This window comes from Lycium barbarum, chromosome 8, assembly GCF_019175385.1.
Source record: "Lycium barbarum isolate Lr01 chromosome 8, ASM1917538v2, whole genome shotgun sequence".
NCBI classification, from domain to species: Eukaryota; Viridiplantae; Streptophyta; class Magnoliopsida; order Solanales; family Solanaceae; genus Lycium; species Lycium barbarum.
In genome coordinates this window covers 99,277,614-99,295,440 of record NC_083344.1, presented here as the reverse complement: position 1 = coordinate 99,295,440, position 17,827 = coordinate 99,277,614, and the positions used below count along the sequence as shown (strand labels likewise).

General features: G+C 36.2%; 1 protein-coding gene across 1 annotated transcript; it reads right to left on the bottom strand.

Annotated features, from left to right (window-relative positions):
• Positions 1 to 3,921: 3,921 nt before the first annotated feature.
• On the bottom strand, positions 3,922 to 10,007 carry LOC132606412 (uncharacterized). The gene is made up of 4 exons (XM_060319902.1): positions 9,645 to 10,007; positions 9,148 to 9,208; positions 8,921 to 9,065; positions 3,922 to 4,421 (listed from the first exon to the last, which is right to left on the bottom strand). The coding sequence occupies exons 1-4, from the start codon at positions 9,826 to 9,828 to the stop codon at positions 4,170 to 4,172; spliced, it is 642 nt and encodes a 213-aa protein (XP_060175885.1). The 5' UTR covers positions 9,829 to 10,007; the 3' UTR covers positions 3,922 to 4,169.
• Positions 10,008 to 17,827: the final 7,820 nt, after the last annotated feature.

The following is a 17,827-nucleotide window of genomic DNA, read 5'->3' as shown; positions in this document are numbered from 1 at the left end:
TCATGTGTTTATATAGAAAATATACATTGTCTATACAAAGTATATTAATGTGTGTGTAGTTATATTTTGTATACACTGTAATTTGAGTTGGTTTCATGTGTTTATACAAAGCATATACATTATATATATAAAAGTTTATTAATTTATATATATATATAGGTATACAGAACAGATACATTATCTATACACCGATGATACAATGGGCTATCAACTGCAAACTACATGTGTGAGTTGTATATTTATGGGACAATTTATGTATTTTTCCTTTAATATATACACCGGATAGTGATCATACTATTTGCGCAAAGGTGCTTGATTTTTAAGACAAATTTCAGCAGGTGTCATTTCTAGGGATGGTGTTAAACTTTTGTCAATGTTATTATATTTTTTAGCAGAGATAGATATCAGCCATAACTTGTTCTCCGCCTCTTCTTGTTCTTCCTCCATCTTCTCCTTCTTCTTCATATGTGTTGCAGTAATTTGAAGAGCCGTTGCTTATTTGTGGTTGGTTTGGTTGAAACAAACATGAAAAACACCATTGAGGGTTTTCTTAGCTTCGTTGAAGAAGACAAAGTTGTCTATTGATTTTAGAATAATTGGGTTGAAAATGATCACTACTGAGATATGCTGGGATTCATATTAGAATGTTGTATATCAAATTTGGAGCAATTTGAACAATTTTGAGGCAATAACGTGTCGGTGAAATTTCTTAAAAACTTCTGGTGATCCTGTAGTACTTGTGAACGATTTATTTCAAAGTTGCGACACAATTTGTACTAAAGCCACACCACGGCTTTAGTACAAATTGTGTCGCAATTTTGAAATAAATCGTTCACAAGTACTACAGGATCACCAGAAGTTTTTAAGAAATTTCACCGACACGTTTTTGTTTCAAATGTTCAAATTGCTCCAAATTTGATATATAATATTCTAATATCAATCCCAACATATCTCAATGATCATTTGCAACCCAATTGTTCTAAAATCAATAGACAACTTTGTCTTCTTCAACAAAGCTAAGAAAACCCTACAATGGTGTTTTTCAAATTTCTTCAACCAAACCAACCACAAATAAGCAACGTTTCTTCAAATTACTGCAGCACATATGCAGAAGAAGGAGAAGAGATGGATGAAGAACAAGAAGAGGTGGAAAAAAAGGTTATGACTAATATCTATCTTTGCTTGAAAAAAAAAAAAAAAAAAAAACATGGACAAAAGTTTAACATCATCCCTAGAAATGACACCTGTTAAAATTTGTCTTAAATATTAGGTACCTTTCGCGCAAATAGCATGTTCAATATCCGGTGTATATATTAAAGGAAAAATACATAAATTGTCCCATAAAGTTGCATAATACATAAATTGTCCCATAAAGTTGCTCGAAAAATTCAGTTACACACTTTGACTTACGGGTGGCCATTCACGACTATTCTTGTTTAATGTTGAACTATTTCCCCCTTGTTTGTCCATGTGGCACGCGCATTCAAGCCAAATTATTTGGGCACGTATACTCGATACATTATACAGAAAAAATACTTAAAATTATTGAAGACAAATTTAATTAGAATTACCATTAATCTTTGTGGGCCACTTTCTTTTCTTATCCAAGTATTCTACTTCAAAGGATCATTGAGTGTAGAAAGAAGAAATCAAAAGCTTGGATTTGATACTTCATGCTATGAGTACACCTGAGAAAATTTATGTCTTTTCTTGAATCTTACTAAATCCAATTACAGTACTCTGAGATGTGTTATGGTAGCTCAAATTTTCTGTTGTGACTTGTGAGAGGTCAAAACAATGAATTCCAAATTTCAAACATTGGATATCTGGAGTCCGGAGCCTAAAGGGTATAAAAATACACGGTATTTACCAAAAGGGGATGCCCAAAAATTTATATACCAAAAGGGGTATATCGTGGGCTGATCCACGATATACCCCAAAGTTTTTTTTCGGCTGTCAGAGCCAATCAACGAAAAATTAAAAAAAAAAAAAAAACTTTGAACGTATAACGTGGACTGATCCACGTTTTACCTCTAAAGTTTTTTTTTTTTTTTTTTTTTTTTTTTGCGCGAGCACTAAAAAAAAAAAATTGGTAAACTTTTTTTTTTGTGCAACACTTAGTGTGTTTTTTCATACTTTGACCAATGATTAATCGTGTGTGAAGACTCCGAAACGTCAATATTTTATATAGAACTTGATATTTTTTTCTGTGTACAATAATGTAGGCTCAATACATCAAGGATACATAGACGTTCGGATCGTCATTTTAGGGGTTGAAAAGGTGCCCGAAGTAAGTTTTGTTTGAAAAAACTTAGTGTTTTTTTATACTTTGACCAATGATTAGTCGTGTGTGAAGACTCCGAAACGTCAATATTTTATATAGAACTTGATATTTTTTCTGCGTACAATAATGTAGGCTCAATACATCAAGGATACGTAGACGTTCGGATAGTCATTTTAAGGGTTGAAAAGGTACCCGAAGTAAGTTTTGTTTAAGGTTTAAGTGTTTTGTTTTTTAAGGTTTTGATTTAAGTGTGTTATTTTTTAATCACGACAAAATATTATTTTGAATATAAATATAATTCTACAAGATATAGGGAGAAAAACTAGTTGTAAAGTGGTCAAATTTTAGATGGTCATAACTTTGCGCTCGGACGTCCGTTTTACGGGTTTTTTTTTTGAACTTGCGTATTTTTTCGAGATCTACGCAGACAAGCCGAGCCGATTTTTAAAAAAACTCCTTTTATCCCATTCAATTTCGATTTTCCCCCAAATTGGCGTGAAATTTTCAGTTTTATTTACTTATAAGATGATGATACGCAATAGATTTCAACGTAAAAATCGCGGGGTAATGTATCTGTGAATGTCAATTTCACTTCTGCGGTTTCAATTTTTGAAAATAAAGCTGATTAATTTTCTCGACATATAAAGTTGACTAAAATAACCTTACAGTCAAACACTAAGTTTTTTCAAACAAAACTTACTTCGGGCACCTTTTCAACCCCTAAAATAACGATCCGAACGTCTACGTATCCTTGATGTATTGAGCCTACATTATTGTACGCAGAAAAAAAATATCAGGTTCTATATGATTGATCGGATCCTGGACACGCGAGAGCTCAGCCCGGGAGGAATGCATGGTTCCCTGGCGCTTCATGGAAAAGTTTGGTTGGCTGATTAGTGAGGTCTTAAAAACGTCATAGAATTCATGATCGGTCATTCCATTTTTTAAAAAGGCAACAAAAGAGAGAAAGGAAGAAATCAAAAATGAGAAAAAGAATCATACTTCTTCTTCGTCCAAAATATTGACGTTTCGAAGTCTTCACACACGATTAATCATTGGTCAAAGTATGAAAAAACACACTAAGTGTTGCACAAAAAAGAAGAAGTTTACCAATTTTTTTTTTTTTAGTGCTCGCGCAAAAAAAAAAAAAAAAAAAAAAAAAAACTTTAGAGGTAAAACGTGGATCAGACCACGTTTACAAATATATTTTGTAAAACGTGGACTGATCCACGTTATACTATATTGTATAACGTGGATCAGTCCACGTTATACGTTCAATTTTTATTTTTTTTTAATTTTTCGTTGATTGGCTCTGACAGCCAAAAAAAACTTTGGGGTATATCGTGGATCAGCCCACGATATACCCCTTTTGGTATATAAATTTTTGGGCATCCCCTTTTGGTAAATACCGTGTATTTTTATACCCTTTAGGCTCCGGACTCGGATATCTGCTTCACATATCGACGCTTTAGAGAAATCTGAAGATTCCATTGTGCATGAAATAGCATAACTTTGTGTTTATCGGTAGCAAGAAATACTAGCATAATTTGCAAATTAAAAATTGACCTGAGTAGAATTTCTCACAAGTCACAACCATAGAATTCAGCCTGATTGTTGACAACTTGTGACTCACTGCCTTTTTGGCCGTAGAATAAAGAATGATAACATTAAAATGTATGGCCAATGATGCCCTCCTTAGTGTTTTCTACACTCAGATACAGAAAACTGGCACTCAATACTGAATGTATATAATTTATGGTTTAATTTAAAAGGAAAATACATCAAAAGCCTCAATTAGATTCGCTCGATCAAACAATTAATGAGGAGGGAGCAGATGCAGAACTAATCAAAGTGCCAGAATTCAAACTAGTAAAGCAGAAGAGCATCAACCACTGCCCATAGCCATCAAGAACTCACCCTCACAAACCACATCTTCTCCTACATATGCCTTACCTTCCATCTTCGCTATTCCGAAACGTTTTTGCAGCTTGATCAGTGTCATTCTCATTACCAAAGTATCTCCAGCCACCACTGGCTTCCTGAACCTTACTTTGTCTACTCCAGCGAAAAAGAAATTCTCCCGGGAACCTCCCACTTCAGGTTGCAGCATAACGATGCCGCCAACTTGTGCCATTGCCTAAATTGACAGAAATGGATACCCATCAGAATCTGATAACAAAACAACATCTTGCAGCCAAAGAAAGTTTTCGGGCACCTTATCCATCTAAATAACTACTATAAAAACTAAAGGAAGGAAATAGGGAATCGCCTTTAACATATGCTGTGGGATATTCTCCACATTTAAATTATTCTACCAACAAACAACGTTAAAATTTTCCTTTCCTCGTGAAGTATTATCATCCTTCTTCACTTCAGCAGATTTTACTTTTTAGGACTCTTTTTAAACAAGACATTGAAAGAATATAACCATATACAGCGGGTGATTGACTGGAAGCATTGTTGAGATGGTTCAAATGGTTAGAAGTTGTGGAGTTCTCAGAGTAAGACAAGATGCGCCTAAACCTGGTGATCAGTGATCGCTAACATATGAGTATATTTAGCATTCTCAAAGCCATCAAAGGCCCCCTGCTTCCTATACAATACTATCAGAGAAGTCCTTGATTGACCTGTATGTGCCTTAAAATCCATTCACCAAGCTTTGAAAAAAGAAAGGGAGCATTGGTGCCGCAAACACCAAACTGTCTCTAGCTTATTTTTTTAATATTAAGCAAATAAAGTGGACAGCTGCACAAAGCTGATACTAAACTGGAAAGCTACAACTTATCTTGGCATGCCTTTAGGCAGCAAACACAAAGCTGGGGAAATTTGGGATGGGTATAGTGGAGAAAACAGAAAAGAAGTTAGCTAAGTGAAGGCATAATATTTATCTCTGGGAGGAAGGCTTATACTTATCGATTCTGTCCTTGATTCTCTTCCTACATATGTAATGTCCTTATTCCCTTTACCTTCCCATGTTCAGGAAAAATTGGATAGACTTAGAAGGGAATTTCTGTGGCGTGGTTGTGGAGAAGCCAGAGGTTACAATTTGGTTACGTGAAAGACAGCACAGTAGGGTAAAGAGATGGGTGGGTTGGGCATCAGAAATCTGAGAATAAAAAATAATAGCTAGTTGATGAAATGGCTATGGAGGTACAATAGTGTGGAACAAGCACTGTGGAAGGAGGTAATTAAATGCAAGTTTGGTGAACTCAATCCTTGGTGTACTAATTTGTGCAATGTTACTTATGGTGTTGGGGTTTGGAAGACTATTAGAGCTCTTTGGCCCAAGTTAGAAGGGAATCTGCTGGTGAATATAGGAGATGGCAAAAAAATAAAAAAATTGAAGGATGCTTGGAATGAACAAATGCACTGATGGAAGCATTTCCGGATTTGTTTAATCTATGCAACAATCCAGAGGCCACTATTGATGAAGCTTAGAGTGCACAGTGCTGGAACTGTCCTTAGAAGATTTTTGAATGACTGTGAGGTGGAAAGGGTAGCTAACCTGCTGAATAGGATTGGTGATTTCAATAGCACCAGCACTGATCCAGATACTCTGAGGCGGAGACACAACAGAGATGGACAATTTACTGTTAACAGGGTATATAGGAAGGAGGGTAGGGTGCAGAATGGGGGGCAACCAAAATTATGGAAAAATATCTGGAAATGACCAGCTCCAACCAAGATGAAACGCTTCAGTTGGCTGGTGGCAAAGAGGGCCTGTTTGACACAAGAAGTTTTGAAGAGAAAGGGTGCTAGTATAGTTTCCAGATGTTTTCTTTGCAAAGAAACAGATGAAACCAACAGCCACTTATTCCTACATTGCAAATTCACAGTACAACTTTGGGAAATATTCCTCAACCTCACAGAGACAAAATGGACCATGCCTGAACATACAGCAGATCTTCGAGCTGTTTGGATGAGAAGGGAGGCAGCAAGAGTCAGAAGGATGATACCACATTGCATCTGGTGGACTGTATGGAAAGAAAGGAGTGGGAGATGCTTTGAAGATAGATCAAGTTCCATTCGCAAAGTTAAATGGAATTGTATTGAATCTTTCTACTTTTGGTGTAAGGAAATAGGATTAGAAGACCAATTTGTAGATTTATTTAGAAATCTGTAAGTATTTCTTTTCCTTTTCTGTTCTGTTAAGACACTTTTTGGAGGTCTCCAGCATTAGGCATGCTCATGAATACAAATTTACCAGTTTCAACAAAAACTGGACAGCTGCATTAGAGAATAGAAAGCATTTTGATCAGAGGAAGAAAATATTGAAATTCTAAAATCTCACATTTTCTTTGATATGATTACATTAGGTCCTTGAAGATCTAGAACGGAAGGTTCCCAACAGGAGTATATTGTAGTATCTTTTGTCAAGGAGGAATCTGGTGTTGCACAACCGCTAATTACTCTCACCAAAGAAACAGGCACACAGACATGTCAATAAAGAACCAATAGAAAACTACATGCCAACCAGAAGAAATCATGAACAGCTGCAGCTTCCAAAATGTTTTTTTTTTTTTTTTAAACTGGTAACTTTTAAACTTCCAAAATAATATGCACATTGTTACACTTTTCACTTTTTCTTCCATGCTGGGACAACATCGAGTCCATGAGAATTTGGTGCTGAAGGTTACCATGATGTGTATCATTTGTTTTTACCCATAAGGAAATTGGTTTCCTTACAAAAGATGGTTCTAAGAGTTTCAAATGCCCAAATCACAAACAACACAACAGTATATGCTTACACTTATTATGTCAATGTGCCATTCAATTCAACATAGATCACACCAAACAAATTGTGTCCATCATGCAAAAAGTGTTGTTGGGCAATCTTCTCTATTGCTAAATTGGTGTAGTTGTCAATCTTTTTGAACTTCTTTCTATATCTTTCCTCTGTTGGAATAACAATGAGAATATAAATTATTACTACAATATTATTTATGAGCAGATGCACTAATTGTCTTGAGTCGAACTAGGCACTGTTCTAAAACTATTTCAGTGTGAAAAATCTTCCAGGATTAAACAAGCTTTCCTTTAAAAAAAGAGGGAACAGGAACAACAAAATCTAAATAACACACCAGCTAGTCAGAAAAAGAGAATAAGAGAACGCAGTTAAATATCTGTAGAGGAAAAAGAGCACTAGAAGAGAATTGAGCTAGAGAATTTATTGATGGCAGAAGGCCTGTTCATACCTTTGATTGCAAATGATGAGAGTTATTTATAGGGGTAGAGTAGGTTTTAATTCATGCCACTTGTCCAAAAATTTCATGCAAGATGCCACTTAATTATCTCTTGCCATGCTTGAAGCCACTTGGTCTGTTGGCTTTTGAATTATTGTCAACAATCCCCACATATTTCAAAAGATATTTTAGGAATAAAAGGTTAAAAGCGTTGGATTTGTATGGTCCAAATGCAATAGGTTTGGTGTCTTTTAAACTATGAACCAAACTTAGACGGATATAATTTGTCAGAAATTTCTCAAAATTACTGGTGAAATATAATATTTCTATGAACAAAAAAAATCTTATTTTAAGTCAGAGATTTCACCGATCACATTTTGACCCCCATAATTGTGATGTTCGACAGCGGTTTTGTGCGGATAGGCCAAGTGCGTGCCTGTTTATTCATGAGAGCTCGAAAGACTTGACCAAAGTTTATAGGAGCAGCCCCATTCCACTATCATACAGGTGAATTTATCAAGTGTATACTGGTTTCAATACACTATCCTTAAGAAATATGAATTCATTACGAGTTATAACGCATCCTCTCAATAAAGATCCGTGCTTCAGTGTCAATATCAACTTGTCATTACCATAAGAGCATCCAAGGGAGTGGCCTAGTGGTTGATGAAGTGGGTTGACAACCATGAGGTCTCAGATTTAATTCCCGACGGAGACAAAATACTAGATGATTTCTTCTCGTCTATCTAAGCCTCTTCTCGTCTATCTAAGCCTCGGTGGAGAGAGTTATCCGGTACCTGTGCTGGTGGAGGGTAGCATTTACCCCATGAAATTAGTTGAGGTACATGCAAGCTCACCCGAACACCATGGCTATAAAAAAAATACCATATGAACTTACTTCATGAGATCTCCAATTATATAGGTTGAGTTACCATCTTATTGACATCTTGTTAGCCTTAACCCCATTTCTTTTGAGGTTTGAAGAATTAATTTTCTTCCAACAGTCTCTGTCATAGGATCGGCCAAATTTACTTCTGGCTTCACATAGTCAATGGAAGTTATTCCATCTCTTGGCAATTGTTTTACAACATCATGTCTCATATGAATCTGACAATTATAAGATTTATTCTTTGCAATGATAATTACCGCTTGACAATCACAATGTCTAGACACAGGAGGCAACAACTCTTGGTTACAGAAATATTAGCTTTTGATGAATCTTGAACTACTTGAAGTTTCCTATTAAAGATATTTGCAAATACAATTACTTTAATATATGACACCATGACCGTATAGATGCACTCTTGAAATTTAACCTAAAATACATCATAAGTGGTACAAAAATTAGTATAAAGAAACACTATAATTTTAAGGAAGGATCTCTACTCTATTCACATTCTACGAAGAGACTCGGTTAGAATTTCAACCAATGAAAAGTGAATGAGATATATACCTCAACCATGAGGACACCAGGCATGATAGGCCTCTCAGGGAAATGACCAGGAAAGAAGTTATCATTAATTGTCACATTCTTGATAGCCACAGCTGACACTCCCGGATTGTACTCAATCACTCTATCCACTAGTAGAAACGGAAAACTGCAAACAATGCAAGTTCAGCAGCCTCTTCACATTATTGAAACAAATAAATAATTACTTACAACGGGGAGCAACTTCTTACCGATGAGGCAAAATCTCGCGAATCTGATTGATATCCATCACAGTAGGGAATGCTGGGTATCCTACAAATAAACCAAGATGCAAACTTTGACATCAGACCAAACTGATTTGTTCTCAAAAACAGTTTTTCTTTGTTTTCTTGTCCAAACATGTTTTGTTTAATTTGTTTCTTGAAACCAAAAAAAGTTTTGGAAGCACAAAATCAATTCTTTCACAACAAGGTCCCTAAAAACCAAATTCAAACGAGATAATCTGTTCTAATTTAAAGGGGAGTCTTGGAGCAACGGTAAAGTTATCTCCATGTGATCTATAAGTCACGGTTTTGAGCCGTGGAATCAGCCACTATGCTTGCATCAGGTAGACTGCCTACATCACATTCCTAGCAGTGCGGCCCTTCCCAAGACCCTGCGTAAACGTGCTCAAGTCCAACCCCGCAGTTAAAGTGGATAGTAAAAAGAGAAATACGAAGAGATAAGAAAGAATAAGGGTAATGCATACTCAATTCAATTGGAGTTTCAGATTTGGTAACTGCATCACTGTCAGGAGAGACACAGCTGGTGATGAACTCATTCTTGTTCTTCATGAATTGGGTTTTCAAGGAATGTGATGTTGAAACAAGTGGTTGTTTTCTGTGAGAATTGAGAGTGGAGAATAGAGTTTGTGACAAGGCAGTAGAAGCCATTGATGAATGATGTATTGTGAAAAGTGAGTGTGTATTTGATGAATTTAGAGGGTGAGAATGAGGATGTGTGTTAAGCGTTAAGATTTAAGTAAAAGCAGAAAGATGAGAGTCAAGTGTGGATTTATTATTTAATTCGAGGCGGAGCTAACAACATTGGTGTCAGTGGGGATGTTTGAACAAGTTAAAACTAGGGAGGCTCATCCAATGTCAAATAGTAATAGGAAAAAATTATAAGTAGGGACTAAATCTCTCTAAATCTATCTATATCTATCAACTAGTTGCATGAACATTTTAAGTTTTGTCATTTTTTCTTAACTTTTATTGTTAATTGTTAATGAAATTATTTACTTCAATTTAGATGCAGAGCCACAATTTAAAGTTTATGGGTTCTGAATTTTATTTTTTAAGTTACTCGGTATTAATAATAATCTATAGACAAATATAAATTTTGTGAACCAAAACTACTGGATTCAATCGAAACCATCATTGACACTCTAGTTCCGCCCTACTTTAAACTTATTTTGCGCTTATTTTGAACTCATTTAAGATTTTAGTAATGTATTTTATTTTACTTGTATTAACAAAACTCATCTATTCATCTTCTAGAATCACTAATACAACAAAAATATTTCAATAACTTTAAATCTATACTACAGTATTTATAACCTTAGTTTAGAATATTTACAAATTAATCTAGTGATCCTACAATTAGTAAATAATAATTAAAATGTGTTAATAAAGTAAAAGATTTTTAAAACTATCTTTGAAAATAATTTTAGGACAGATTATTTAAATGCACATATGAGCTCACTAAAAAGAAGCAAAATATTGGAAGTTTAAGGATAAAAGATATTTTAATACCTAATGAATGCTTCAGTTGTATAAGAAAATTTGGCTCCAAAAAATTTTACGAGAACGTATAAAGACGAATAATATATTCTCTCCATCACAAAATATAAGGGCAATTTGATTAAGCTAAATTGGGTTAAATCAATTCAATATTTTAAAATTAAAATTTTGAATTTTGAAAAAATACACAGAAAATATTAGAAATTGCAATTCTCCAATTAATATAATGTAAGGATTCTTAAAATACTTGTTAAAGTTTATGTAATTTGACACTCGAAAAGTGAAACGTAACAAATATTTTTTGATCAAGGAGAAAAAATAAATTAATAAAAAGTCTAACTAGAAAAGAAAATTTTTCTAAAATTTTGTAGAAGTTTCTAAAATTTTACAAGAACACAAGAATAAATATTAAAAGTAACCTAATAAAGTTTAACGAGAGATCACAAAAGTCAAACAACTCACCAGTTAGGAAGGTCCATGTGGGAGTTGTATCAAGAAATTAATGAGGGCAAAAAGTGGGAATATGTAAAGCAAAGGTAATTGTTGCAACCACGTGTGAGCATAGAAATATTGAAATTTCTATTTTGAACTCTCATAAATGACAAATGTAGCCTTGTGAGGACCGTAAAAACCTCTCATTCCCTCTTATGTATAGTTATAATATTTATATTATTTTAAATTTATGAATATAAATGCTGATTGACCAAAAAATAATTAATATACCCTTAACTAGATCTAATCCTAATTCTTTTCTGTAATATCATTGTACAAAAATATAAAATACTTCATTAGTTGTATAATCCAAATCAAAATATAAATGGTGTATTCTTATCTAAAAAACAAATCGTAACATAGTAATTTCAATCCTATTAATAATCAAATTCTTGGACACTTCATTTTATTAACAGTAAAAAATCCAGATTTTGTTTTAATAATTCCAATCCTATTCATATCCAGATTTTATTTTAATAATTCCAATCCCATTGATACTCAAACTCTCCTGTGCGTAGGACATATAATTTATATATCTTAGTTCTTTTTTCTCGTGCAATGCTAAAAAATAAATTTTTATTTTTAATATCTACCTAGAGTACACAAGTTATTATGTAGAAAAAGAGCTACATAACTACGTACACTAAATATATTTATCTATTATGCATTTCTAAAACATAATGGTTCAATTATACTAGGATAGTTGAAGATGCATCTAACGGTAAGAGGTGTGATGGTTTGATAGGTTATCGAATGTGTGTTATTTCTATTTTAATAGTTTGTAAGGATTAAATATTTCTCACTATATATTGTAAACTTGAAAAGTTGGCGTTATTATAAAATTGAGAATGTTAAATTGTCTAATAACATCTTTACCTCACTACTAAAATTAATGTCTAATGACATTTTTGTAATATAATGTAATTACAAGTAATACCTAACATTTTTGTGTGATAAATTGACAGGGAATAATGTGCAACACACATTTGTAGAGACTAGTAAGGAAAATTATATAAAATACCCCAAAACTTGTCCACAAAACTCACTTTAGTATTGTAACTCTATGGGTAATTTTTAACCCCATATTCTTGTCAATAGTGTATTAAATATCCGCTAAAAGGTGACATGGCAGAGAAAGTGTACTCGCCTTGTTAGAAGCGAGTGAGAATAGAAAAAAGATTTTAAAAACTGACAAAAGCATATGTTCATAAAATTATTTTTATGTTGAACAAATAAAATAATTTGTTATGAACAAATAAACTAATTTATATGTTTTATGACAAAGCTAGATATGTTGGTTTTTAATTTCGTCCAATAAGAATATGACACGTAATAAATAATAATTTTAAAAAAGTTATACCTGAAATAAGACATATATGAGCCTCAATGATCACTTTAAAAGAAAAATAGAAAAAAAAAAAAAAAATTATAAATAAATAAAAGTCTTTTAAATGCTAGTGGCCGAATGGAAGTAATTGCACGTTTTTCCCTTTAAATGGACTGGTCTTTAATTTCATCCTTCAAATTGAACTTATGCCTAGGGCCGTACAAAGAAAACCAAAAAATCGCATCAAACCGATAACCCGAATCAACTCGAGAAAAAAACTCGATTAATGGTTTGGTTTGACCTGGTTTGGTATTGGAAAAAAAAATCCGATCATAAATGGTTTGGTTTGGTTTTAACTATGTTTACCCCAAAAGTGGATAACAATTAAATTTGTAAGTAGTTAATAGGATATATGGTTAGATTAATTTATAGTATAAGATACTTACAAGTAAATAGTAGTATATTTGATAAATAATAATAGAGGAAACTTAGGAAGTCAAGTGTATGAGCTCTGCGAACTGGTCCGGTTTTGAAATTGCTTTCTTCCACCAAGCCAAAATACATGATGAGATTTCACTGCCACCTTTTTTATTACAAAATGTATAGAATCTGAAAAAGCTAACCTAAAAAAAGAAAGAGTTGACCCCTATTTATAGCTAACAATATATGGGCCTTAGTACAATGTAATAAAAAGTCTTTCTAGAAAAATCCTAAAATGGATAAGGTTGCGTCCGTACGGTCTGACACTCGTACAGTTGTCATTGCAAATGGCGGAACGATCAAATGACGCGTGGTTGCTCCATAACGGATTGTCCGGACCTATGTTGAGCGTTCCCTCTTCAGGGTCGGGTTATCCATCCATATCAAAATACCTTCGATTTTAACATAAAGTTGAATGTACTCACAACTCCTTGGTTTTCATTCTTACCGATTGTTATGACTCTACTTTCCCTCGATCTCATATTGAATGGGCTTAAACTTTACCCCGGTTCTTACCGGGTACAAGTTGCATCGGTTTTTACCGTATACATATAGTCCCCACACTTTCCGGATCGAAGTTTTACCGAAGTGACGGGAAGTGGAACAACTGCCTCGATGACTTCTCGAGTAAGCTTTTACTTTGAAAACAGATGGCAAACAAAATGTCCTTTCATGTCACGTCCCTCTGACTTCGGGCACGTGTCAGCTTCCAGTTGGACGGCTTCAGTAACCGCTTCAAGGTCACGTCTCTTCATGTCACGTCTTTCTGACTTCGGACACATGTTCCCTCTTGGTTGGATGACCTCAGTAACCGCATTAAAACTTTCTCTATATAAGGTGTTATAGTGATCATCATTTATTTTATTTTTTACTTTCACTTTTCACTTCCTTCTTTCATCCTTCGTTTCTTGGAAAAATTGTTAGGAGAATTCCCCCGGTGTCCCACAACCTTCACCATTTTTTGCAAAATCTTATTAAATCTCCCTTAACTTCATTTGTTCATCTCCAAACCTTCATATCTACATATTTTTAGCCTTCAAATCTTCATATCTTCAACCTAGATTTTCATACATTCATCCCAAATCTTCATACTTTCATATATTCATCATCCAAACTCAAGAAATGACAACGGACACCGACTCTACTTCTTAGAATGTTCCTCCGGTTTATTCTCCGACTACCGAGCCTGTAGCTAGTCCCGGTGACAAAACATAAACCACTCCCTTCGAAACAACGACCAAATACATTATACCCGTAAAGTACAATTTTAACCACGAATTTGCCATTGAGAAGGCTGTGAAGACATCTGACCAGGGTTATGACGTGAGACGTTACCCATCCTCGATCAAAGAGGAGCACCTTGGCCGAGTTCAGGCTGAATGTGGCTGGGATAACCCCCGTATAGACATTTTTGCTCCTATTGACGACGGGTCAGTCATCGACTTCAAGGAGGGGTTCTTATATGTTTATACATATCCTTTCACCCTCAAGCTCAACCCTAAAATAGATCCGGTTATTCTTGAAATATGACGGATATACAAGGTATGCCTTGCTCAGATAGGCCCGAACATTTGAAGGATCGTGGCCTGCCTCCATATTTTAGCTAATAATGCCCAAATCGACTTTACCTTGTCCCATATGATCCGACTATATTGCCCGAGGATCTTTCAAGGCGGTGTTATAAAAGTCTCAAACGAAAAAAATACCCTATTCTTTCCTGCGTCGTCGAGAACAGGGATTGGGGCTGGTACGAGCATTTTGTCTGGGTTAAGACCGAGGATATTATATCGGCCGAATATATGCCTTTCTTAGAAAAGTGGAATGACAAACGTAAGTTTTGTGGGCTTATCTCCTTTACATGCCTTCGAGCTTTTCTTCTAACTTTTTCTACTGTTACAACTGAAGCATGGATTCCGGAGGTAATTCCCGGATTCGCCAAGTGGATTGAAAAAATCATCAGTCAGCACCCGCATGATGATCGGACATGGGGAGAGTTGTCTTGTGACAGATGGGTAGCACAGAACCACTGTATCCTCTTCTTCCCCTAATTCTTGTCATTCTTTTTCGTTCTAACTTACTCCGATTTAATCCTTAGATATCCAAGTTTGGGTAAAGGCTCTTCGACCCCACGGCCCGCACCAGTAGACGAGTCTTCCATATCGGGTTCGGATTTTGATATGTCAACATCAGCACGGCTCATTGCTGAGGCTGAAAAGAAAAGGAAAAAGACTAAGGCTAGGGGTCAGAAGAGAAAGAAAAGCTCAAAGGATGTCGTAGGTTCATCCGGAGCTCGAGGTCTGAGAGACGACCCCGAGGATGATATTTGGATTGCAAGTATCACCACGGGTACTGCTGCCACTAGGGCCGAGGCAATTCCAATGGAGGTCCCAGAAGAAAATGTTGCTGCGGACTTGCCGGGCTCGGCCACATGTGGGGAAGTTGAGGCCCCTTTTCCCCCGTTAACTGAATACCTTTAATCCCCAGTTCCACTAAGATCCGTTGATTTTATCGATATTACAGGTGACACTTCACCCGAGGTGGCGCCTTTGGTAAAGAGGACCAAAAGGGTCGACACAACTTCAAGGACTGAGTCACTCCAAGGGCCAAAACAACTACAACTGTCGACCTGCCTCCAAGATCGGAATAAGTTATTACGGCCGAGATACTACCAAGGGCTGATACAACCCCAACTTCTCCTCCTGCTCCGTCTTCGGGACAGGATAATCTTGATGACAAGTTCGCCAACACTCCTCTTGCAACAGCAGAACCTCGGGGTTCGATCACCTCCCTATTCCACGGGCAATGAGAATTGCTAGCCGATCAACTGAGTTAGGTTCGAGATCTAGACTCGTAGATATTTTTTTGGCTCCAAGTCCTGGAAGGGGACAACAAATAGCTCAGCCGAGAGAATGCCGAATATGCCACCAAACTTGGTTAGTTTGAGGCTACCATCACCTAATTGAGGGAAGGGCTCGATTCAGTTAAAGGCGGGACTGCAAAAACGGAGGAGAAATTCAGGTAGCTTGAATCCGAGAGGGCCACGAAAAAGGACAAGTTGAAGGTTAAGGAAGAAAAGGCCGAGTCTCGAGCCCGGATCAATGATGAACTCAAAAAAGAGCTCGAGGCCACCGTCCGAGCATTTGATACCCTTCAGGCCGAACTGGCATCTTCCAACGAGGTTCGGGTCACTGTGGTTGATATGAGGTCCAAATTAGAGGCGAAGTTAAAGAAAGCTCAGGTTGACCTGAAGGAAGCCTACAAAGAAACTGTGGCTACCGAGGCTCATTCTACCCTTTTAGAATAACAAGAGAGGTGGAAGTCTCGAAGGGTTACAGTTGAGGCGGTTCAACGGGGTATCGAAGATCTTCCTACTCGTATACTAGACGCAAAGATGATCAAGGATAGGGCAAAGAAAGCACTCGAGGATAGCTCCGAGAAAGACCCTGAAGGGTCCAGATCTGATGACTCGGGTTCTTCTTCGATGGAGTAAATAGGGCCCGTAGGAACATCCTCTTTTTGTTTTTGTTTTTGTTTTTGATCTTTATGAAAATCACAAGTGTAAAGCTTTGGCCCATTAAGCTATATATAAAATTCGCATTTCCTTTTTCCAATATTTTCCTTCGATCTTTGATTCGGGTATACTTTATGGTATTGTTTCGTATTGATGTTCACTTCGTAAAAAATGGCTAAGGTTCGACCTTGATCCCTTAACAGTTTTTCTTTTAGAAAATCGAGCCATCTTAACTTAGGAGTTGTGGGCTTTACTTTATCCGGTTCCTGTTTGACCGAAGACTTATTGATGGCTTCCCTGTGTGAGCCATTTTATGCTTTGTGAATTCGGACGTCGTCGAATCACTTTAGGCATTTAAGTCGAGGTCTTTAATTATTCAACCCTCTACGGACTGTTAGCTTGGGCTTCGGCTAATTATAACCTTAGTGCTTTCGTCGATTTTTGTGACGACAGTCCCCAGTCGAGGGTATCATTCATAAAAGAGCATATTTTGAAATGTATTTCTCGAAAATATTTGCTTCATTCAAAAACTAAGATCCAACCCTTTCTGTTCTTGCTGTAGCAATATTATTTGGGCACGATTCATTTGATCGTTTGGCCCTTACATCGAAACCTAATACAGAAGGCTCGGTTATATCCAAAAGAAAACAAAAATTGTTTCGACGTTCACTTTGTTTCTTATTTTGCTTCTTTGAGCTTTTCTTCGGTCTTGTTGTTTCTGGCCAGGGTATCATAGCCCCCTAGTATTTGTTCATAAAGCATGAACGGGGGAAACATTACATGAAAACGATGTTGTTGAATATCCAGTCCCCAGTGCTTAGCTGGTTTTCGAGTTCTTGGCACTTAGCCTCGTTCGTCGAAACTGAGGTAACATGTTGTACTTGTTGCCTCGTAAAAACCTTGCCAGAAAATTCACTTCGGGATAAAACCAAACTAAGGAAAAGAGTGCAACATGTGTTTTCAGACCTAATTCTAAGACCTTCGAATTTGCTCTGGTTTGACCCTGCAAAGAAGAAAGGTGAGAATTATTGAAATTCACTAGGGTTAACGGATCGTACCTTAGCAATAGTATTTCTTTAAGTGTGCTACGTTCCAGTTGTTGTGCAGCTGCTGGCTGTCTGTGGTTTCCAATTGATATGATTCTTTGCCCGTTATTCCGGTTACCTTATACGGTCCTTCCCAGTTTTGTCCTAACTTTCCATCATCGGGATTCTTAGTATGCAGGGTAATCTTCCGAAGCACTAAGTCCCCAACTTGGAAATGCCGAAGGTTTGTCCTTCAATTGTAGTATCTTCCCATCCGCTGTTTTTGAGATGCTAAAAGGACCAGCGCATTCTAGC

Bases quoted from the DNA above. Each gene is read 5' to 3' on its own strand.
- LOC132606412 (XM_060319902.1), bottom strand. From the start codon at position 9,828: ATGGCTTCTACTGCCTTGTCACAAACTCTATTCTCCACTCTCAATTCT. The intron at 9,209-9,644 runs GTATGCATTACC...GTTTATTTGTAG, and splicing joins TGAAACTCCAATTGAATTGA to GATACCCAGCATTCCCTACT. The intron at 4,422-8,920 runs GTATATATCTCA...CTGTCAATTTAG, and splicing joins CTGGTGTCCTCATGGTTGAG to GCAATGGCACAAGTTGGCGG.